Below are 24,263 nucleotides of genomic sequence, written 5' to 3'. Positions count from 1 at the left end.
AGTGGAGCGAGTCCAAGCCTCAGCTTAAAGGTCGATCCATCTATTTAATGTTATCATTGTTATTATCGTCATACAGCCAAAGAAATGATGCTGCCGACTGTTTGCAGCTCATCTTGTAACCCTGTTGAAGCGATTGTGGCCTTCAATCTACAAGGGGAGGATGGGCGAGGACTCCCTCTGAAGAGAGCGCTCCTTGCCTGATGCCGCCAGGGCTGAGAAGATGTGGCCTATGCATTGGCTTCCCCTTCAGAGCGTGCCAAGGAGAGGGTTTTCCTGGGGAACCACTGCCCTCTGGTGGCCTGCCCGCGATATCTGCTCAACTGGAGTTTACGAGGAACTCAGACTCTGTAAATTAGTGGTTCTCAAACCTGTTGTCCCAGGACCCCTTCACAATCTTAAAAATTATTGAGGACCCCAAAGAGCTTTTATTTATATATCATATTAAAACTGGAACTGATAAAATTTTAAATCATGGCTTAATTTATTTTAAATAACAAAAATAAACCCATTGTATGCTAATATAAATAACATTTTTGAAAATAAGTATATTTTTCAAAACAAAAACAGTGACATTTCATTGTTTCTACGCATTTTTCAAATCTCTGTATTATCTGAATTAATAGGAGATTTTTTTTTTACATCACCATAATCATATCTGCTTCTGCATTTAATCTAATATGTTTGTTTTGGTGGAAATATGTGAAGACATTCCAGGCTCACACAGATATGCTATTGGAAAAGGAATGAGTGTTTTAATAAACGAATGATATCTCAGTATTTTTACAAAAATAGTTCTGCTTGGGACAACTAGGTGGCACAGTGGATAGAGCACTGGCCCTGAAATCAGGAGGACCTGAGTTCAAATCCAGCCTCAGACCAAATACTTGACACTAGCTGTATGACCCTGGGCAAGTCACTTAACCCCAATTGCCGGAAAAAAAGACAGTTTTTTTTCTCACAGACCCCCCGAAAAGTTCTCAAAGATTCTCTCTGATCCAAGGACTACATTTTGAGACCAGTCAGTATAAGCAAGAGGCAGCTAGATTGCTCATTGGATAGAGCCCTGGGACAGGAGTCAGAAAGACCTGAGTTCAAATCCATCCTCAAATACTTATTAGTAATGTGACCTTGGGTAAAACACTTAACCTCTGTTTGCCTTAATCCCCTAGCAAATGAAATGGCAAACCTCTTCAGTGTCTTTGCCAAGAAAACCCCACTGACAGCATGGCCCATGGGGCCAGGAAGAGTGAGACACATCAGAATAATAACAACCACAGCATAAGCAGACCTGAAGTGAAAATCCAGGAGACAGAGTTCGTACAAAAAATAAATTTTAAAAAGGAACCAACTTGTTTTCTTATTCGTAAAACAAGGAGAGTGACTTGCCCAAGGTGACATCTCAGATCATAAATCTGGGGCTCTGAATTCAAAACCTGAATATTTTCCCAGGAACCACAGTGGAGCATAAAGACCTGGAAGGGAGCTCAGAGTTCCTCCAAGCCAGACTCTCCATTGTACAGAAGAAGAAACTGAGGCCCAGAGACATGACATCTCCTCAGATGACATCACTTCTTTTTAGAGGAGAATGAAAGGCTCTCATTGGCCGTAGGAATCTTCTATAAGATTCCTTAAAAAGCAAGACACAAAAGCACAGTTGAAGGGGTTGACACAAACTGAATAATTTATACACACAGACTCAGGGACACAGCTCTTGGACCAAATTTCAGTAACAGCATTAACAAGGTGGATTTCAAGCATGGACCAAAGTCAATCCAATGAACCCATCTGATATTTAAGTTTCTCATCATCTCTTCTGCTGCTAAGTGATTAAAGTCACTTGGCTAAAGACTGTCCTCTGCTATGTAGGTCAGACCTTCGCTGGAAGACTGTGTTCAGTTCTCACTGGGCCATGGAGGGCATGTACAGAAGGGGTACCAGGATGGGGAAGGCCCTCAAGTTCATGCTGTCTAAAGCTGGGTAATGGAACTGGGATGTTTAATCTGAAATAGAGAAGGCTGGGAGGAGAGGAAGGGCAGTGACATCTGTCTTCAAATTATTGAAGAGCTCTCATCTAGAGGAGGTTTATGATGCTGCGCCCCTGAGGGCAGAGGTTGCTATCACAAAAAATTCCACTATCAATATATTCATGTTTATGAAGACTGTCTGCTTGTCAATGGCCTCCTTGAGATGGGAGCCCAGTAATGAAATCCTGGGGCCAAGAAGATGCACATTTTAGTCTCTCTGCATAATTTCAAAATACTTTCCAAAACGGTTGTACCAAACAGCAGCTCCACCAACAGGGCATCAGTTTTCTTACCCTCCCAAGCCCCTTCAATGTGGATTTCTTTGATCTTTTATTATCTTTGCCAATTGTCAGGGTATGACGTGAAACTTCAGGGGGTTTGATGTACATTTCATTTGTTATTAGTGATTTGGAACATTCTTTCAAAAGGTTGTTCTGAGAATGGTGTGTTCATGTCCTTTGCCACTTATCTATCGGGGAATGACTTTTGGTTGTACATACACACATGCACAACATATAAACATATATCATGCATCATTATATAATATATGACATTATGTATATTTTATATGACACTGCATATCATATATATAACATATTATACAATATATATTATGTACAGGTAGTATGCAATAAATATACTATACATAAACATATATATGTAAATTTGTACATACATAAAACTAAAAGTCACTCCCCAATAAACATTGAATTTTTAGCTAGATAGCTCTATATACAGTAGACAATGTATTTTGCATATTACTCATATACATATATATAATCTATGTAATTTGAGTTTTATAAAGTATTTCTTTCATAAATTTCATTTGTATTGCGTTAAAACTATAAATTAACTTTGGCAATATTGGTTTTTATTATATTGGCATCATCCAGTCATGAGCACTGAATGTTCCTCTGGATATTTAAATTGTGCTTTGTTTCTTTAAGGAGTATTTTATAATTGAATCCATAGCAGTATTTTGTGTGTTTTGATCCTCACATGCTTTATGCATTTTGTTATGTGGAAGAATATTTCCCTTTCTATTTTTGCCTCTTGGATTTTGCTGTCATTATAGAAAAATGCTGTTGATTTTCCAGGGTTTATTTTACAGCCTGGTACTTTACTGAAGCCATTATCTTGATTTAATATCCCTGCTAACTCCCTAGGATTTTTTAAAGAAACCAGGATATTATCAGCAAATAGTGATAATTTTATCTTCTCTTAACGTACACCTTGAATTTCTTTCTTTTATGTTATTGCTGTGGCTCGCATTTCTGGAACTCAGAAAATCAACTAATAATAGGGTCAAAAGGCTTCCTTGCGTTAGTTACTCCTGTATTTATTGAGAAAGTTTCTAGTGTGACTCTATTGCACATGATATGTGATTTTAGATACTCTTCATGGCATTACAAAATATCTCTCTATGCCTAAACTTTACAGGGATTTTAGCATAAATAAATATTGTACTTTGTCAAAGGCTTTTCCCACAACTGCTGCGATAATCGTGTTGTTTTGGATGCTTTTGTTTTCAATATGATGTGTTGATTGCTTTCCTAATGTAGAACCATCATCACATTCCTGGTATAAATCCAACCTTTTGGATGAATTAATGTAGTCTGCATGACAGGACTTTAAAAAAAATTGAATCAGTGCTCATTAATGATTTTGGTCTGTAGTTTTCCTGTGCTTTATCCTTATTTGGTTTAGGTAGCAGAACTATATTTTCCTTAGACAACTAATCTGGTTGGGAATTTTCTTTTTTAATCTTTTGGAATAATTTGTGAGGCGTGGGTATTAATTGTTCTTTAAAAAATTGATGAGATTCTTCTCTTAATCTATTGAGACTCATAAGTTGGTTTATTTATTTGTTAGAGTAACTAGATTTATTTCCTTTTCTGAGACTCGGTTATTTTAGATGTGTATTTGATCTTCTGTTAGTTTATTTTACATTTCTGAAGGTATTTCTATAATTCCTTCATGGTATCAGTTTTGTTTCCATATATTCGTTTTATTTCATCTTGTTTTCTTATGGATTTACTTCCTTTATTACTTCATTGACTTGATTTTCTTCCCTCTTCTTTTTAATCAGATTGCTGAAGATTTATCAATTTTATTACTCTTTCCAAAGAACCAACTTTTAGTTTAATTTGCCATTTACATGGCTTTCTTGGCTTCCAGTTTATCTATTTCTCATCAAATTTTTAATATCTCTTGTGCTTACTTGTATTTGTTTGGCTTTCTAATTTAAATATGAATATTTACTTCTTGATCTTCTCTTCTATTTTGTCAATATAAGTTTGTAGGGATAGAGTTTTCCCTTTAAGCATTGCTTTAGCTACATTCAGAAATTTGGTTGTATTATCATCCTTTTCTTTCACATAATAATTGTTTCTATGATATGTTCTTTGACTCGCTCATTATTTAGGATTTCATTGTTGAGTCTCCATTTGTGTGTGTGTGTGTGTGTGTGTGTGTGTGTGTGTTCTACTTGAGCAGTTTATATATTTATTTATTTATTGTGTTCTGTAAAGGATATGTTTCCTATTTCTATCTTTTTATATGTGTTTGCCATATCTCTATGCTTTAGAACATGGCAAATTTTTGCAAAGTTACATGTGATCCTGGCAAATATGTATAGTCTTTAGTAGTCCCATTTAAAATATGCCTAAAAATAAGTCTTTTAGCTCTAATTTCTCCAGCAATTTGTTCAAGTCTATATTTTGCTATTTGTTTATCTTTCTATTAGACTTATCCAAAACTGAGAGATACTGAAATTTCTTGCGTTACTATCTATGTCTTCTCATAGTTGAGTTAAATTTTCCTTTATGAATGATCATGTTAAGACCTCTACAGCAGATATATTTCATATTGTCCTTCATTTGTTGTTTATATTTTCTTTCAGCATAATATAGTCTCGATGTTTTTCTCTTTAATGTTTCAAATGTTTCTTTCCACCTTGTCTCAATCTGAATGAAACTCTTGCATTTTTAGATTCAATTGATGCAGAGTAAAAAAATTTTTCTAGGCCCTCATTTTCATTCTGTGCATGTCTTTATCTTTTAAATGTGTTTCTTCTTTCTAAAATAATTTATTTATTTTTAGTTTCAACATTCACTTCCATGACATTTCTTTTTTAGGGGGGCAAGACAATGGAGTTAAGTGACTTGCCCAGGGTCACATAGCTAGTAAATGTCAAGTGTCTAAGGCCAGTTTTGAACTCAGGTCCTCCTGACTCCAGGGCCAGTGCTCTATCCACTGTGCCACCTTGTTGCCCTTCTTCCATGAGATCTTGAGTTTTAAATTCCCCCCCCACCCACCCCCTCTTCTCTCCCCTCCTCAAGGTGATGTGTGATCTGATATAGGCTCTACTTATACATTCATATTAAGCATGTTTTTATATTAGTCAAGATGTATACAAGAATTAGAACCAAGGGGAGGAACCACAAGAAAGAAGAAATAAAACAAAACAGCAAAAGAAAAGAAGAGCAAATAGTATGTTTCCATCTGCATTCAGACTCTAGTTCTTTCTCCTGATTTGGATAGCATTTTCCATCATAAGTCTTCTGGAGGTGTCTTAGATACTTGTATTGCTGAGAGGAGCTAAGTCTGTCGAAGTCAGTCATCAAACAATGTGGCTGTTACTGTGTATGATGTTCTCCTAGTTCTGCTCATTTCACTCAGCATCAGTTCATGCAATAAATGTGTTTGTCCTAAGTGACAGATTGTGAGGTTTTGCTTTCTTATTGTCACTCCTTTTCATTATTGATTGTTTCATCCACTCACATTTAAAGTTAAGAGAGTTAACTTTATGTTTTTATTCATCTCTAATATTTTTAGTTTCCATATTAGAATTTCCTCCCTCCTTCTGTAAATAGTGTTTTCAATTATATTAATCTAGTTTAAGGTACCTTCTCCTCACCCTGAGGTCCCATTCCTCCCAGTTGTTACTCTTTTCCTAGTTTTGAAGTTTTGCCTAACTTATTAGTTCTTTTATTTCTTAATTTTATATAGTTAATTCTTTTCCCTTTCTTTTCTCTCAGTTAAGTAAAATCCCCCTTTCTCCTCAACCCTTCAATTTTTTTAGCTTTTAAATTTTCATTTTTCTGCGATCAAAAAAGAATTTATTTCTCTCCTTCTCTGATTTCTTTTTACCTTCCCTTTCTGTCCATTCCAGTCTTTCCCCCTTGGATTCATTGCCTTATTCTTATTTATCCCTTTTAAAATCTCTGTTCTCCCTGGGATGAAAACTTCTAAGATACCTATTTTAGGCTTCTTCTTCTAAATCGTTTCTAGACTTCGCAAGCAGGGAATGGTTCCCAGAGAAGACCACACCTGAGAGCTAACTTGAAAGAAGCCAAAAGGTGTAGAGGGTGGAGGAAGAGCATTCCAAACATGGAGGACTGCTTATCCAGGGTGATGGAGGTGGGAAATTGAGTGTCAAGGGGAAGAAACAGCAAGTGGGTCAGTCTGAATGGAATATTGTTGTTGTTAAGTCATTTTGTCATGTCTGACTCTTCATCAACCCATTTAGTGGGATTTTCTTGGCAAAGATACTAACATGGTTTGCTCTTTCCTTCTCCTGAGTCCCAATGTTACAGTTGAGGAAACTGAGGCAAACAGAGGTTAAGTGACTTGCCCAGGGTCACACAGCTAGTAAGTGTCTGAGGCTGGATTTGAACTCAGATTCTCCTCACTCTAGGCCCAGAACTCTATCCATTTCACCACCCAGCTGCCCCCATGAATGGAGTATAGTCAAGTGAACTGTCTGGAAAAGGTCAGTACTTTAAATGCCAAATAGAGGACGTTGCATTTTATAGTAGAATGAATAGGGAACTGTTGAAGATTCTTGATCAGGGAAATGACAGGATTCAGTCTTCTGCTTTAGGAAGAATATTCTGGCAGATGTGTGCAGAATGGGTTACAGAGGCAGAGACTGGAAGCAGGGAGAACAAAATTGGAGATTATCACACTAGTCCAGGCAGGAGGTAATGACACCTGACTTTGTGTGGTGGTCCTGTGAGTGGAGAGAAGGAGATGGATACTAGAGATGCTAGGGAGGTAGACTTGGAAAGACTTGGCAACTGATTGTGCAGGAGGAATAAGGGAGAGTGGAGAGGGGAAGATGACTGTGATTTTGTGAACTTGAACGAGTAAAAAATTGTGACATCCTCAAAAGAATCTGGGAAGGTTAGAGAGATGGGTCTAGTGAGGTTCCACTGTGAGGATATGGAGTTTGAGATGCCTGTTGGACATCTAGATGAGTTTGTCCAAAAGCAGTTCTTGAATCAAGACTAGAGCTCAGAAGAGAGAGGATGGCCAAATCTGCAGGTCTAGGGAGTCATCTGCATAGAGATGAGAGTCCAACCCAATGATCTGATGAAATCACCTTGGAAGCTAAATTGTGTAGTGAACTGAGTGCTGAGTTTGAGGGTCAGCAAGAGAAATTCTAATCCTGCCTTAGACACTCACTAGCTGTGTGCTCCTGGTCAAGTCCCTTGACTTTTCTCAATCTGTTTCCCTGTTTGTAAAATGAGAACAATTACATATCTCACAAGTTTATTGTGAGAGTCAAATGAGATGACACAGATTTGCAAAGCTTGAGACACTAAAAAAGAAAAAAAAAGCTGGCTAGTGCTAGTAGTAACAGCAATAATAGTAGCGGCAGCAGCAGTAACAGCACCAGTAATCAATCAACCAATACATATTTATTCAGCCCCATAATAGTGTCAGCCACTGTGCTAAGCTGTGAGGTTACAAAAAAGGCAAAAGACAGTCCCTGCCCTCAGTTTTACAATCTAGTGAGGGAGAAGAGGGATAAACAAATATATACAAAGATGATAAATGGGAATGATTAACAGCGGGAAGACATTAGAATTAAGAGGGCTTGTGGAGGGCTTCCAGGCAATGATAGGATTTTGGTTGGAACTTAAAGGAAGTCAGGGAAGTGAGTACAGGTGAAGCTGAGGAGGGAGTGTTCCAGGCATGGGGACTAAGCGGAGAAAATGCCCAGAGCTGAGAGAAGGGGTGGTGGCAGCAGCAGCACTAAGGGGAGCAGGGGCAGTGGCAGGAGGAGTCCTTACTACTCCTAAGCAGTGATGGTGGTGGTGGCAGAGAGTGGACAAAGGCAGGGGGAAAAGTGGACCCAGAAGAGAAAGCTGGGAGACATCCAAGTGAGGGGGTAGGTTATGGATAGGACCCAGCAAAATAGAATGAGAGAAGTAATCGTCATGTTAAGAAAAGTAGGGGCAAGCAGTGAAAGGGAAACAGAGCAAAGATGCCTCAAGAGCGGGAGAAAGTCAACAGTAACAAAAATGGATAGAGCACTGTGCTAGAGTCAGGAAGACCTGAGTTCAAATCCTTGGACACTTACCAGCTATGTGATTTTTGATAAGTTACTTGACTTCTGTTTGCCTTAATCTACTGGAGAAGGAAATGGACAGTGTAGTCCATGGGGTCACAAAGATTCAGACATCTTTTTTTTTGGGGGGGTGAGGCGATAGGGATTAAGTGACTTGCCCAGGGTCACACAGCCAGTAAGTATCGAGTGTCTGAAGCCAAACGTGAACTCAGGTCCTCCTGACTCCAAGGCTGGAGCTCTATCCATTGCACCAGGAGGAGGCTGAATTAAAGAAGGAAGGGAAGAAGGAACTGATGCAAAAGGAGGTGGAGAAAGCAGAGAAAAGAGAAGACTTTCTGGCCATCAGCTTGAGCAGGCTTCATCATTGAACACCCTCAGTCTGGAGATAGAGAAGGGAACTTACTCCTTAAAAGAAAAAAAGACTTTATTTTCCCCAGTAGAACTTGGGGCTAGAGGCCAGAGTCAATCAGTCGGGATTCTGGTGTGCCATGCTTTCAGAATGTTTTTGACTGGAGAGACTGGAAAGAAAAACAACCCAAAGATAAACCAGCGCTGGAGGTGGGGGGAGGGGGATGGGGGGGAACGAGAAGAGGGGCGGGGCGACATTTATCCTGAGGGCGCTAGGACCCGTCGGGCTTTGGTCAGCGCTGGGGCTGGGTAACTAGCCTTGGGGTACCAAGGTGTTGAAGAGCCGCTTACTTTTTCCTGGTGTTAGAGGATTTCAGCTGCCAACCACAAACTCCATCCTGCCAACCCAGGAGGCTGCAGAAGTTTACTCTGTCAAAGTTGGCAACTCCCAGGCAGACGAGGTCCCCAGATCCCAGGGGCCCAGAGACAAAGAGACAACCTCCAGACCCCGAGAGCCCTATTCTTTACAACGTTAACACCCAAAGTCGCCCTGCTCACTGAAATCATGGAATGTCCGACTTCAAATGGTCCCCAGAAATCACCAAGTTCAGTCTCTTTACTTTTTGGATGAAAAAATGTAAACCTGGTGCGGTCAGCTGTGTTTCTGAACACTCCGCAGCTGGTCATTACCAGGAGGGATTCGTCCGTCCGTTTGCTCACTGGTTCGGTCCGTCAGTGGGACAAGCAGGCGCCAAGAGCCGCGATACCAGAGGCGCCCACAGTTACTCAGAACTAACTCTGTGACGGCAGAAAATTTCAAGGACTCTGAGGAGCCATGACCAGAGGTGGGAGAGGGGGGTTTTCCAGCTTACTCTCCTTCCTTGCCTGTTCTGCCTGTTTTTGCTAAGAATCTGGGTCCTGAAGGCGGCATTGACTGAATCCGAAGCGAGAGCCTGGAATTTGTCCCTGATTGGGGGGAGTGGTAGGATGACGGCAGGGAGCGAGCTGTGGCGGGGTGCTCTACTAGCGAGAATCGGAGATGTTTCTGGGAAAAGAAACCGAAAGTTGAGCTACGTCCTTTGATCCATGAGCTAAGAGAGCCAAGCCCTGGAGGCCTGAAGCCTCCAAGTGCGGAAGGAACCCAGGTCCAACCTGAGTTCCAGTCCTGGCGAGTCTTCGGTTCTCGACTATGACCTCTGACGCCCACTGCCCTCCCGCCCACGGATTTTAAACTTCACCAGCCACTGGGCAAATCAGGCTCTGAGCTCAGCGGATCGCAGCGAGGGCGGGGGCGCTCCTATCTGAAATGGGGGTGAGGTGGGGTAGGGGCGGGAAGGGCTGCCTGGTGTGGGCTCCAGGCCCCTGGTCCAAGAGCAGAGCTGGGGCCTCAAGGAGCCAGGTTTCGAGGCCGGATGATGCGGGAGGGTGAGCTCGCTGGGCACTTTCAGGAAGCCTGGAGAGGTGCACAGCTGCCGAAATGGGGAGCAAAGAGCGATGGAGGAAGAGGTTCAGAAGTGGGGTCTGACTGGGCCTGAGAGCCTGGAGGCGGCAAGGGAAGCCATTCTCCTAGCGCCCGCACCACTGAACTCAGGCTGGGGGGGAGAAGGATGAGTGCCGGGCCGGGGGGTGGGTGTCCCGACTGGACAGTAGTTTCTAGGGGAAGAGGCTCCCAAGCCATTTCACTTTTGATGTACTTGGGAATGCTGGGACCACTGGGAGGGGAGGTCGGGGTAAGAGTGAAGGGAAACTAAACCTAGTTAGGAATCCTGCATGGACAGGGGGACCTTGGTCTGCAGGAACTGTGTCCTGGGTAAGGTAGATCTTACCATGGAGGGGTGGAGGAGAGGATCTGTCTGAGAATCATGAGTTATCACACTGACTGCCTCCCAAGACTCTTGTGAGGGGACAGACCGCTCTGGGGGCAAATGGGGTGCTTGGGGCTGGGGGAAGTAGTCCTTGGATTGAGGGCCTGGGGAAGATGAGCCAGAAGAAGCAGGGTGACTTCCAGCAGTCTGCAGTCACTGCCTCCATCCAAGGGCTGGGGGAGGGGCAGCTCTGGGGCTTACCAAGGACCCAGAGGATAGAGCTCCTCCTAAAGCTCAGGGGCTCTCCTCATGGTCAGTGTAACCCAAAAGATCACACTCTATGGACAGCCTGGGCAGTGGCAGAAGTAATCAAGTCAGTGCAGCCTGGGCCCTGCCCACAGGAGCTTCCCATCTCCTTAGAGTCAACCACTCTAATATACAAGCACAGAAGTGTACACAAAGTGCTGTTTGAGGCCTGTGGATGGAATAATCATTTCCAAATGAGGTGGTGTGGCAAGCCATCTTGGAAGAGGTGACATTTATTGATGGGGGTCTAAAAGGATGAATAGGATTTTTACTGATTTAGCAATGGAAGGGCATTATGAGATTAGGGAATGATATGGACAAAGGGTACAGAGGTAGGAAAGTATAGCATGTGGACTCATAGGATGAAGATTGATTTTTTTTTCCATGGGAGTGGGAAATATTCCTCATTTACTGACAATTTAGATGGAGGGAACCTATGCAGACTTGGGGACTTGTCTAAAGGGGAAATGAGGTACTTTCCTGCCTCTAGAAACAATTGTTTTCTTCAGTGAAAGGGATCTCTGCCCCTTGCCCTCTCTTAGTATTAGGGAGAGGTTGACTCTTTAAGAAGTCTTCCCATTCCTTTACCCACACTGCCCTGTAGATCATACAGGACACAGAACCTGCTACCTGAACTTTAGAGATACAAACCCTTCTTTACAGTTAAGAAGACAAGGTTAGGAAGTGATGGGATCTGCCCATACCCTAGCGTTAGTAGCAGAAGGAGATTCATCCTTGGGTCTTCTGCTTTTTGGTGGAGGGACGGTAAATAGGACAGTTTGGCTGAAGTCAAGAGGACTTCAGGGGCACTGGTGGGAAATAAGACTGGGAGGGCAGGCTCCTGCCAGATCAGGGACGATGAGTCTTCAGTTGGACAAAGTGCACAGTAACTCATTGGGACAACACAACATGAGCTGGTCCTCTGGAGCTCAGCGGTGAAGCCTTCACCACACTCAGCTAGAATCATCATAGCGACTACTCATAGAAAGAAGAAAGTCTAGGGGAGTGGACATAGCATCTCTTTGTCTGCCTTTGTCTCCCAGGAATGCCTTCTTCCTGGTCACAATGCTCTTACCTAAAGATCTTCATTCTTTTTAAACTGCCCTTCTCACTTCCCTCCTCTTTGCCTCTAGGCCCAGGATCTGACTGCTATCCCCCTCCCCCATCTGGAAGTGTGCACCAAGTATCATCTAGTCCTCTTCTGGGGAGACAAGAAACATTTCCTGTTTATCATATTCACAGTCAGCTCCCTGACTAATGACACTGTAAACAATCATTCATTTAATTAACAAGCACTTGCTACCTTCCAGGCTCTGTAGGTAAGGATCTCTGAGAAAACCACATATTAACATTATGTTTTATTGCACCTTTATTTTGTAAAACATTTCTCAATTATATTTTAGTATGGCTCCATCAGTATTTTACACCAAGTCTAGATCAGTAAGATTTTTTAAAAAATTTTTTTGTTTGTTTTTGCTGAGGGCAATTGGGGTTAAGTGACTTGCCCAGGGTCACACAGTCTAGTAAGTATTATGTGTCTGAGGCCAGATCTGAATATATCAGTAAGATCTGAGGCTCAGTTCATCCAAAGGAGAAAGAGAAAGTCTAGAATTTCTGGGGGGGTTTTTCATCCTCATCTTTTTTTTTTCCTTTTTCTTTTGGTTCTTCTTTGGTGAGGCAAAGTATCTTTTCTTCACTTCTTGTATTCCCTGGGCCAGGACAATTGTCCAATCAAATCCTGAAAGTTAGTAAATGGTGGAAGGCCTTCTAGAAGATCTGTGGGTCTTTGGGGGTGGTGTGTGACAGGACCAGGAGTTTCTGGTTTCCCCAAAACAAGGATTAGGTTTCCCTAAAAGGCAACAAAGCAGTCCCTAGGACTTGATTGGCCCTTGTCTCCCTTAAGGTAGCTTCCTGGTGACCTAAGGGCACCTAAAGTCCCATCCACAGGGAGTTGTGGCTTCTCCAACATGGAGGCTCCTTTGGAGTCACCATGCCTGCCCTGCCCACCAGACAAGTTTCCACCTGGAGATGAGAGGAGCCCTATCCAGAAAAATGTCACTGGGTCCTTGGTGCACATCCTCACTGAGTTAGGATGAAGTCAGCCTCCTTTGTTTGTGTTCAGTGGTTTGTGAGGGCCTCATTTCATCTCAACCTTGAACTTGAACTATTAGCTACCTGTTGTTGTTAAGCATGCACCTAGTAAGAGGAGGGGACTGGATCCTGAATATCCTTGGGAAGAGACCCAAGGATAGGGCAGGGAATCACTGGAAAGGATGCAAAGACCAAAGACAGGCCTTTTGTCCTGTGTCTTTTCCCTATGACCTCCTTCTGCCATCATCTCCTCCCTTTGTCCTCCCTCAGAGTGTTCCTAGTGAACTGGGCTCTGGACAAGCTGAACAACCCAACACCAACCAAGCTGCGGCCTAGCATCTGGCCTCGTCACTGATGCCCAGCCTGCAGCTGACAGGAACCAGCTGTAGCTTTTTTGGGTAACTTTTATTTATTTTATTTGAACTTATGAAATAGAACAAGTATTTTCATAACAAAATAGAATAAAAAAAGGTGATTGCACATGAAACAGCAAATCTATTATGTACAACTTTTTATTCCTATTAAATATATAAGAAAGTTATCATATGACTTTCTTTATTTTCTTTTTTCTTCCCCTCCCCCAGCCCTAGAGATGGATACCATTAGACACAAATTGTGTGTGTGTGTGTGTGTGTGTGTGTAAAATCCTTCTCTACATAATTCTATTTGCCAGTTTTTCTCTAGATGCATATAGCCTCTTCCTTTACAGATCCTTTATAGTCAATTTGAGTATTTGCAATGCAATTTTGGAAGTCTTAAAAATTCTGATCAATGCAATGACCACTCACAATTCCCAAAGACCAACAATGATTTTCCACCTTGGGAAAGAGAGAGGATGATTGTCATTTACTTCTTTGTTATAAGGGGTTCGTGTTTGGAGAATGGGGCAATTTGGGAGCTGGTGGTGAGAGTGACAAAAAAAAAGAAAGAAAATATCATCAAAGAGGCACATGAAATGCACAGAAGAAAGCAGAAAGAGGTTTACAGAGAAAACAGGTCAGTTTGGGAACTATGGCATTTAATTCTTTACAAATTCATCATGTGAAAATCAATTGACATTCCAAATACAAACCATTTTTCTCTTCTTTGTATAGGGAAAGACCATGTTTGTCAAGTTCATAATAACACGACTTAAAAATAGCAGTGCTCTGATCAAATGCAGTGACAGAAAACTGGTCCTGGATAAACCTTGGCAGGATGAAAACGCCTTCAAGGCAGGGGCTGTTCCATGGGAGCCTTTCTGTCTCCAGCACCTAGGACAGCGACTGGCATACAGCAGGTTATTAAGAAATCTTGAATTGGTTGGTTGGTTAGTAGTTATTGTCTCCCATACATATGCATGTGTGTATGTATACACACATATGGAAAATGCCTAAGGGCGCCTAACATGCAGTTGTGTTTCCCTCATTATCCTGATACAAGGAAACAAGTCTAGTTTTCAGTGTTTTACAGTCTAAAAGACTCATACTTATGCATGTTAAATGTATTTTATCTAAAAGGATTTGGCCAATATTGGGTGATACTGACATGGTTAACTTCACCAACAATTAATACACCTACATTTACCTAATGACACATTTCCTGACCACTCCATAACCTAGATCAGGGCATCTTAACTCATTTGTGTGTCATCTGTTGAAGCTTTTAATAAATACCTTCTCAGGATGCTATTGCAGTTTTTGAAAATACAATAGCCAAAGGAATGATTACATTTCAATTAGAAGTTAGTCAAAATAAAGGTTTTTTTTTTCCCAACCAAGTTCCCAGATTCCCTGAAAACTCTCACCAAATTCCTCAGGGGTCAGTGTACTTCAGGTGAAGAGCCCCTGACATAGACAAAAGTAACTTCTTTGAAGCTGAAGTCCCCTTCTCACTGGGAAGCCTTCCCTGGGTATCCGGGACTAGCTTCTCTGAAAGGCTATGGCTGACCTAGCCTGGACTTCATGAGCTGCATTTAATCATGACCTTGTGTTTTTTATGATTGTTCAATTTCTGTGCAATTTATTCTTCAGTGACTCAGAAAGCAGCTGCAGGGCCCTCTATGAACAGAATCTTCCTTCAATAATGTGTTACTTATCAGTGTTCTACTGAATAATCAAGTTTTTAGGCATTATCAATCTGATTTTACTTTCATAGGAAAGTTCTAGAGATCAGAGGAATGGATTGGGGGGAGTGGAGTCAGGCCAGTAGCATTGACTGAGTCTGCTATGGACTGGGTGCTGTTCTAGGCCGCTGGGGCACATGGCCTCGGAGGCCTTCGCAGACCCTAGACTGATGATCCTGTAAAGTCCTCAAGCTCACTAGGAAGTCTGAAGGCTTCAAAGGCTGGTTTGGCAGAGGACTGCACCCTCCTCACACCTTATGATTCTGAATACTATAATACCAAGGCTATCCACTGGGTGGAAGGAGGCTCCCTGCTTAGGAGATAAATGACCAATGCCTCCTTCACACTGGGAGGAATTCTGAGGGATGAAAGTTATCTTTTCAATGAGTCTTGTGATGATTGAATGACTGTTTAGAATTGGCAGAATCACAGGAATTAGCTCTTAAAGGCAATAATAGTATCAGCGAGTATTTCTATAATAAGCTTTGCAAAAGCACTTTCTAAATATGATCTCCTATAACCTTCACAATCACCCTGGGAAGGAAGTGCTATTATGAGCCCCATCTCAGGAAACCTGAGGTGAGAGGGTAAGTGACCTGCTCAGGGTCACAAAGCTATTAAGTGTCTGACATGGGATTTGAACTCAGGTCTCCCTGACTCTAAGTCAGAGGCTGCACTAACTGAGCCACCTCACTCCCTTGAAATTTAGACCCACATTCTGCTGCAAATGAGGAAAGTGAGCCCCAATTTCATCTCATGTGGATGCCAAAGAAAATGCAATTCATCTGCTGGTTTAATAGTCCCTTAACTTTGGACAGGGCCAGGGGGGTTAGTTTCAGGCATGCCATTGAGGCTCAGGGGCTGCAAACACAGGAGCTGGAAGCACACGGCTATGACACACAAGACACCTCCTTTCCCCTCCCATCCTGCTTATGCCTTTGTTTGAAGGTTCCAGAGATATTTGCAGATTCCAGGGGAGATCCCTGCTAGAAAGCTGCAGAATGAAGTACCCACATTTAAGGGATTTAACTGGAGACACAGAAGGAAGGTTTCAGAGGCAGACCTCCACAGGTCTATCCAGGCCAGGCTTTACCAGGGCTGCTGCTAGGATTGGAGTGTTGGGCTTGGGAGGCCCCATGAACCTGACATCAGGTCCTAACTCTGGCTTTCATTGGGTGTTTGGCTCTGAGCATCTCACTGAGCCTCTCTGGACCTTAGCTTCTTCATCAGTAAAATGAGAATAACATATGCATTGTCAGTGATACTGTTGCGGTCTGAGAAGTTGAGACCCCTCAAAGACTGGAGTACAGGACAGGGTCATCTGGAATAAATTCAGACTCAAGCATTCTTTAAGTCAAGGTGACAAAGATTTATTGTTACACTTTTCAGTGGGCAAGGATTCTGTAGGAACCTGCAAGAGACTGAGGATGGAGCTAAGGTTTATATGGAAAAGGGCATAGGAGAGGAATGCCAGGGACATTGATTAGGGAATCTAAAGGTCCAGGTGTCTTTGGGAGCTATGGATGGGAAAGTGTAGGGAGTATACCAGACAGGGAGGGAGATGACAGAGGTATGGATCTTTGGAGTCTGGCAGGAGGAAGAGTCCTTGGGCTGGGCAAGGCACCCCCCCCCCCCCCCGTCTTGATGAGAGAATGCGTTGCAACAAGGAAGAGCTTTCTCACAGGACAGGAACTAAGGAATTTAGTTGCCTGAGCAGCCCAGCACTCTCTCACCCAGTTTTGTGTAGCTGCACCAGGGAGAGAGATAAGGGTCTTGCTGGGGCCCACTCATGAGTAATTGCTAGGCACAGTGTCCTTGGGCTGGGGAGTGATTGTCAGACACAGTGTTTCTGAGACTAGGGAGTAACTGGGGTCCAAGCACAAGCACCCCATCAATACTAAGGCTAATAAGAAGCCAGAGATCTCTTGCTTTGAACCTATGAGCTACAAGTGAGACTGTTAGGAAGGCAAAGCCAAGGTTCTTATAGGGCCAGCTAAGGTTTGGGATGGGAAAGCCTGGGTTTGCCAGACCTGACTCCAGACCAAATATGTGGGACTCTAAAAGGATGTTGACCCAACAATTGTTCCCCAATCTCAACGTCCTTCCGTGGTCCTATGTGTATTCAGTGGCTAGTAGCAAAGGGCCAGTGAACTCCTTGATATGAATCAACCATAAGTGTAGGGAAAATCAACATCACAGAATTTGGGAGTCCTCTGGGCCCTCAGAGGTCAGCTAGTCTAACCAGAGACGTCAAACTCAAACAGAAATTTATTGTTGTTGTTACTCAGTCATTTTCAGTCATGTCCAACACTCTAGGACCCCATTTAGGGTTTTCTTGCCATATACTGACTTAGTTTACAAGGAAATGTTTTCCGCTTTATTGTATTTTCATGTCTTTGTTACATATCTCCCAACTACTCTTTAATCTGCTTCCAAAGCATTCCAGCACCCTGCAGCCAGGCAGCAGGCTATGCATTTGACCCCTCTGGTCAAACCTACCCCTGCATGGAATCCACACTCTAACAACCCCACAAGGGTTGCTCACTCAGTCCCTCCAAGACCAGGCCTCCTGGAGCAGCCCCTCCTGCTTATGGACACCTGTGATGGTTAAGAGAGGGATTTGGAAAGCTGGACCCCGGGGGTCACAGAGTTTGGAGAGCAGGGTCAGAAAAGTAACTCCAGTTCTATGAGAGATGTTTCATATTTCAGTGAATTATTCATGACCGATATAAAAGCAGTACTTTTGTCCAGCTCCTTGTAAGCCGCATGGGAACAGGAAGTCTTGTGAGAAAAAACAAGTCCTCCATATACAACCCTCCACAACTGGATGACTAGGGCAAGAGGAAGCTTCTGGGCTCAAAGAAGAATATGGCTCCACTCCCTTGAAGCTCTTTCCCTACTTCAACCCCAGGGTCCCTAAATCCTGTTTGGCCAAGGATAAGATGGCTTACACCCCAGGGGAGATGGTCCACCCCACTTATCACAGAATCCCCTGCCTTCTTCGATGAAGAGGCCCAGAGAGAGGCCTAGAACCTTCTGTTGTAAAAACTATATCCTAGCCACTCAAGAGTGTGGTATGAGCAACACATGTCTAGCATGACCCAGGATCTGACCCAACATATTTGTAGCAAATATTTTCAATTATCACCTATCAGCTAGGAGACAGTAGGGCCTAAATCTGTGCTGCTTCCACTACTTTGTGACTGCCTTCCTTAGATCAGTTAATAACGGTAATGTAAACTCCCACGCACAGGGATTTTGGAACAAGGGAGCAAAACTTGGGAGGCCTCAGATGAGGAAAAATAATGGTCTGAGCTAAACTGAGATGGTGATTTCAAGATGGGAGAGAAATATAAACAATGAAAACACTGGTCTCTTGGGGAAAGAAATACTAGGGCAGAACAAAAGAGGTAAAGGGGAACGTTCCCAGCAGAGTGGATCATTCCAAAGGGGAAAGGAGGAGGAGGGAAGATATAGGTGATCAATCAGCTGGCTCTGAGCATGCACAGAGCAGGGACTCCAGGGAGCAGAGAAGGGGCAGGGACTTTTTCCTATTTAGAAACTAGATACTCCCTCCTTCATTAACTCCAAAGGGAAACCCTTCCCCTCCTCAGAGGGGAGGAAGAGCCCCCACTCTGAGATAGTCTAAAAAGGGGACCAGAAGGTCACTCCCTGCAGTGCCCCAGGGTCCTGGAATGGGCCCTGAGCAGAGGCCACAGAAGCCCTCAGGGAGGCCCCTGCAATGAAAAAAAAGCAGGGACACACAAGGCGGGAGGAAAATGACAACAATACAAAGAGAACTGGAACTCCCTGAAGTCCATGCTGAGGAGCGGCCTATGGGCCAGCAGCCTGTTTGGGCATCTTTCCAGTTCCAGGAGGAGAAGTCACGGAACAAGTCCCAATATACCACGTCCACAAGTGCACTCGAGCAGTACAAGCAAAGACAAGGGTTTGCACCCTCACCAGGTACAACACACCGGCCCTCCCCCAGGCTCCTTCCCCTCTTGGCCCCAGCCCCCATCTGCACTCACAGACTCAGCAGAGCAACTAAAAGGATTCCCAGACATCTCAACACTTTCTTTTATTTTCCTGTCATGTGGCCAGAAGTGTCACCTTGTCCCCCAAAAGTGAAGCTTAGCTGAGATTGCGCAGAAAAGCTGAAATTTCAAGAGCAATAATTCATAGGGCTGTTTTTGCAATCACACAAAGATCCCAGAGGTCAGTGCACCATGTGTGAAGTAGGGCTCACTCCCAAAGCCTCTGGCTCTAACTGCTGTTGTCTCTGCAGAGTGAGACAAGCAGAGAGAAAGGAGGAGAGAGGTCTTAGAGCAGGGTGAGGACCACATTGGCTTGGGCCAGTAGAGTCCAAGGAGGATACCAGGGGCTAGTGCTGGGGAGAGAAGCCAGGGGTCCACAGGAACAATATAGGGACTGGAGACTTGTTTTCTTCCTCAGGTCCACACTAGGCAATTCTCTCAAGCTGAAGAAGGAAAGTCAGATTCAGGGAGATCGTCCAAGTCCCCTCTGGCCTCCAGCCTCTCATCATTGTGAAGGGCCTGCCTCACCACCCATCCAGTCCTCAGCCCAACCTCTCACCCACCCTCCTCTTTGCTTGGCCCCCTTTACCCCAGCCCCTCTCCCCTTCCAGGACCCCAGAGTCTCACCTTTGACTGTGAGGGAGACATCTGACCCCTGTGCACTGTCATTGCCTAGAGACAAAGGAGGGAAATGACCCAGTCAAGGACATACATTCTAGAACCAGGGTATGGGAAGAGAAGGGGACACCAAGGGAAGGCTCCTGGGCTAAGCCTCTCCTCTGCCTTCCCACTGCCCAGGTCCCTGATACCATGGGCTGGGCCTTCCTTCTACCTTCCATGTCCACCCTTCACTTACCTGCAGCAGGAACATAGTCCCCTCCTTTTCCACCTGGAAAAGAAACAAATTTCCAGTCAGGAATCCAGGAGAGGAGACCACACCAAGGTCTCAGGAGTTCACTGGTTTGTCTTGGAGACACAACAAATTACAATGGGGACTGCACCCCCATCCCCCACTCCAGTCCAGCCTCTGGATCCAAGAGGAAGAGAGAAGAGGCTCCCCAAATGGGCACTTCCCCACCTCCAGGGGTTGCCAAGGCTGGTCTACAGTCCCCAGCCAGGGAGACCCCCCCAGGCCCTCTGGCAGAGATCCCCACATGCATTTCCGATCTGAGTCTGAAGCAGATTCCCCACTCAGCCAGCCTGTTAAACCCCTGCCCGGCATCCTCCAGCAAATAGTTTCTATTTGTTCGTCTGGAGTCTTAGGGCCCATCTGAGAGTCCCTTACATGGGAAAGAGAAGATTTGGGGACAGAAAGACAAGCTGCGGGTCAGGGGAAGCCAGGATCTCTATGGCGCCTGCTCCCCAAGGACCCCCTCCCAGTCCTACCCACCTGAAGTATTCTTCTTCCAGATCACAACTCCAGCAATGGCTGCAGTGAGGAGGAGGAGGACAGCAATGCCCCCCACGATGAACCAGGGGGATGAGGACTCTGGCTCTGAAATGGAAAAGTGCAGTGAGAGGCCTGATCCCTCTGGGGCCTCAGAGTCACCAACCCCTCCCCCACCTCCCCCAGTCACCCCACCTCCCTCTGGTCTTTTGGGGGTGTGGGGGATGGCCTTCCCCAGCCCCTCCTCACGATCCTTACCCCACTTCAGGGTGAGGGGCTCAGGCAGTCCCTCGTGCTGAACTCGGCAGGTATATTTCCCTTCCTGGCCCGAGGTCACGTCCACACCTGCCCACTTCTGGAAGGTCCCCTCCCCCGCCGGCCTGGTCTCAATGAACTCCGCGTCCTGGAGCTGCTCCTCCCCATCCCTCAGCCACGTCAGGGAGATGTCCTCGGGGTAGAAGTCCTGGGCCCGGCACCGCAGGGTCACCTCCCCGTGGGGGCCAGTGTGGCGGGTCACTCGGGCGGAGGGCGGGTCTGCAGGCAAAGGTCAGCGGCATGGCCAGGCTCTCCTTCCCCACCAGGGACACAAGGACGGGTGGGGGCAGGGGGACACCCCGCAGTCACGGCCGTGGGGTACAAGGGGTGCCTGGGGGTCGGGAGCGCAGGCCTGGGGCTGCAGGGGAGGGAGAAGGGCGGCGGGGGCCTTGAGTGCCGCGCACACTGGGGGGGGTACCTGTCCTCTTCAGCGTCTCCTTCCCCATCTCCAGGTACTTCTTCAGCCACAGCACGCACGTCTCCTCCAGGTAGGCTTTCTGTCCCTCCGTGTAGCTCTTTTCCGCCTCCCACTTGCGCTTGGTGTTCAGAGCCTGCGGCACCTCCGCCGTCCACGTGGAGGTCTCCGAGTCCAGGGCGATGTAGTCCCGCCCGTCGTAGGCGTATTGGAGAAACCCGCGCTTGAAGGTGAGCTCGGGGGAGACCTCGCAGCCGTACATGTGCTGGATGGTGTGGACCCCTGCCCCGCCCCGGCCCGGGTCAGTGCGGACGGACTCCGGCTGCCCCCGTGCCCCGCCCCCACGCGGGTCCTCCAGCCCCGGGAGCCCCCGCCCCCGTGGGAGCCGCCATGACCGCGGGCCGGCTCGGCCCCGGCCTTCCCCCGCTCCGCTTCCGCCCCCGTCACGCACCGCCTTCGCTCTGGTTGAAGTAGCCGCGGAGGTTCTGCAGGCTCACTCGGTAAGTCTGTGTGACCGCCTTCATGTTCCGCGTCTCCTGGTCCCAGTAGCCCGGCTCCTCCTGCTGCACCCGCTCTATCCATGCCGCCCGCGGCTCCATCCTCGGACTCGCGCGGGCACTGTCGAAGCGCACGAACTGCTGATCGTCCACGTAGCCCACGATGAGGAACCGCGGCTCCGCGAGCTCGGGGGAGGCCACGGCGGTGTAGAAATACCTCAGGGAGTGAGAGCCTGGGCGTGGGGACACGGCAGGGTCAGGGGTCAGGGCGGAGACCGCGTAAACACGCCCCGGTGGCCTGACGCCAAAGCGGGCTGCGACCCCTGACCCCGTGCTTGACCCGGACACACCCGGGATGTAACCTCTGACCCCGCATCTACCGGGCGTGACCTTTGGCCCCGTCGCGCCCAGGATGTGACCCCGGACTCCTAACTCCCGTTATCCGGCCCGTCCGCCCCGAACAGTGACGGCGCACGGCGCCGGGAGGTAATAATTCTCGAGACTGTAGCGCTTTGAGATCAGCAAAAACGCCTTCACTGACAGCCCAGGCAGGTCCTAGTGCCCCTGCGCCTCGACCTAGCCCCTCCCCCCGGCCCCACCTCTGAGCCAGCTCCCGGGTACCTCCCACTCCTCACCCCCAGCCCCCCACCTTGGGTCCTCCCCTGCTCCCGGCCTCATACCCCCGGCCCCCACGATCCTCCGAGAAGCTCTTTAACAAAGCTGCTCTGGTTCTCTGTCCTTGCCCTTGGATGGGGGAAGGGGGGGCTCCCGGACAGCTCTGCTCCTTAACCCCCCAGGACTGTCGCACCCATTCTCCCTCCCGGCTCCTCTGCCTCAGCGCCCCTCGTCCTCACCCGCCCCCCCAAACTAAGGGACCAACACCAAGATCCCCTCCCTCCTGCCAAAGCCCAGCTAAGGGACTGGTCCCCATCACACACACACACACACACACACACACACACACACACACACACACACACACACACGAGATTCTTCCTTTCACCATCACCCTGACTTCACCTGACATTGAGGCGCCGGTTCCCTGCAAACCCACCCTGGGCCGGTGCTGGAGGAGCTTTCTGTAGGAAACCCTCTCCCACCCACACGTCCACCCCTGGTGTGTCCAGTCTCCAGGCGGCGGCTTAAGTCTATTCTCTACTTGCCTGCCCAGGTCTCCGGCAGGGCCAGGGTCCCCAGCAAAAAGAGAGCGCGCAGATAAGCCTCCATGGTCCACGGGCAGAGAAGCAGTGTCACTGAGACCAGTCTGCGCTGGGTTTATAGAGGGGCGAATCCCTAACTTGTGGTTGGCTTCACAGAGGCTCTGCCGGCCAATAGCAAACGAAAGACTGAAAACGTCATTGGTGACTGGGCAGAATGAGCGCTCACAGGTTAGGAGACCGACCAAAACTGAAACTGACTCGGAGGAAATCCCCAGCTTTGCAGACCTTCCCTCTTTCTGTGTCATTCCCACCACAGCCTCTGAATCTGTGGAGCGCCCGAGTCTCCCTCCCTCCCATCATCACTCCAGGAACACCCGGCTCTTGTGCTCCCAGTTTGAACCAGAGAAAAAGAAGGGCCCAGCCCTTCACCCTCCTCTGCTGGCTTCCAGCCACCAGCCCTCCTCAGTGTGACCCTTTCCCCTTCTTAGAAGTGAGGAAGACAGTGTCCTCACCCAAAACTGAGGGTGTCTGAGGAGTTAACAAATCTGCAGACTGATTGGTGGAGGGCTGTACTGCCACCTCCTTTTAATGACCTCCATCCCAGCTGTGGCTCAGGCAAGTCTTATAACCTTCCCAGGCTGTGTGGATAAGCAAGCAAGGGATCCCAGAATAATGACTGAATTAGAGTGCAATAAGTGGAATTTGGAATCAGAGTAGAAGACTTTATCTCAGAGTAGAAGACTTTATCTCACCGTAAAAGGGGCAGCGAGGTCCCCCAGTGATTAGAGGTTAGGGCCTGGAGTCAGGAAGGCCTGAGTTCTAATTCAGGCCTCAGACACTTACTAGCTGTGTGACTGGGCAAGTCACTTAACCCTGTTTGCGTCAGTTTCCTCATCTGAAAAATGAGCTGGAGAAGGAAATGGCAAACCACTCCAATTTCTTTCATAAGAAAACCCCAAATGAGGTCACAAAGAGTCAGACACAACTCAATAACAACAAAAGGAAAGAGCTTAACAAAATGAGGAGTACTATTTTAGCCTAAGGTTGGTTCTGAACTGCCTGAAATATGAAGGTGTGGATCCCCAGTGACCTTTTTTTTTCAGAAACAAAGAATCTGGGCACATTTGGTGGGATTTTCCCTCTTTCTTGTCTCATCACCCCATCTAGGAAACCATTACACTCCAAATTTTAAAGAGAGTATAACATTACCCCTGGAAAGGATCTTAAGAAATAATCTCCTTTGTTTTACAGAGCAGGAAACTGAAGGCCAACGATGTTGAGAGGTTTTTCCAAGCTCATAAAAATGAGAAGTAACAAAATTGAGATTTGCACCTCCATTCTATCGTTGCAAACTCAGTCCTCTTTCCTCAACCCCAGGCTGGTCTAGAGACAGTCCTGAATGAACCCCCTCGGGTC

At 46.3% G+C, this 24,263-nt stretch overlaps 1 protein-coding gene and 2 long non-coding RNA genes across 5 annotated transcripts; 1 reads left to right on the top strand and 2 right to left on the bottom strand.

Moving 5' to 3' along the window:
• Positions 1 to 7,709: 7,709 nt before the first annotated feature.
• LOC144457456 (uncharacterized) lies at positions 7,710 to 9,162 on the bottom strand. Its single transcript, XR_013486765.1, has 2 exons — positions 9,082 to 9,162; positions 7,710 to 8,900 (listed from the first exon to the last, which is right to left on the bottom strand). It is a non-coding gene; the product is annotated as an uncharacterized LOC144457456 (long non-coding RNA).
• On the top strand, positions 9,010 to 14,597 carry LOC144457455 (uncharacterized). Of its 3 annotated transcripts, none has more exons than XR_013486763.1 (5): positions 9,010 to 9,575; positions 11,975 to 12,160; positions 13,203 to 13,330; positions 13,797 to 13,928; positions 14,027 to 14,597. It is a non-coding gene; the product is annotated as an uncharacterized LOC144457455 (long non-coding RNA). The 3 variants fall into 3 exon arrangements; XR_013486764.1 differs by lacking the exon at positions 9,010 to 9,575 and adding an exon at positions 9,599 to 10,042; XR_013486762.1 differs by lacking the exon at positions 9,010 to 9,575 and having other exon boundaries at positions 10,380 to 12,160.
• A 4,495-nt stretch (positions 14,598 to 19,092) lies between these two features.
• On the bottom strand, positions 19,093 to 22,960 carry LOC110199902 (patr class I histocompatibility antigen, A-108 alpha chain-like). The gene is made up of 8 exons (XM_020974926.2): positions 22,851 to 22,960; positions 21,642 to 21,920; positions 21,194 to 21,472; positions 20,719 to 20,994; positions 20,464 to 20,568; positions 19,930 to 19,962; positions 19,701 to 19,745; positions 19,093 to 19,516 (listed from the first exon to the last, which is right to left on the bottom strand). The coding sequence occupies exons 1-8, from the start codon at positions 22,912 to 22,914 to the stop codon at positions 19,512 to 19,514; spliced, it is 1,086 nt and encodes a 361-aa protein (XP_020830585.1). The 5' UTR covers positions 22,915 to 22,960; the 3' UTR covers positions 19,093 to 19,511.
• Between the last annotated feature and the right edge of the window lie 1,303 nt (positions 22,961 to 24,263).

This window comes from Phascolarctos cinereus, unplaced genomic scaffold (genome assembly GCF_003287225.1).
Source record: "Phascolarctos cinereus isolate Bilbo 61053 unplaced genomic scaffold, phaCin_HiC Scaffold_5;HRSCAF=322, whole genome shotgun sequence".
Lineage (NCBI taxonomy): Eukaryota > Metazoa > Chordata > Mammalia > Diprotodontia > Phascolarctidae > Phascolarctos > Phascolarctos cinereus.
The sequence above is the reverse complement of the archived record's forward strand: the minus strand, read 5'-3'. Positions and strand labels throughout refer to the sequence as shown.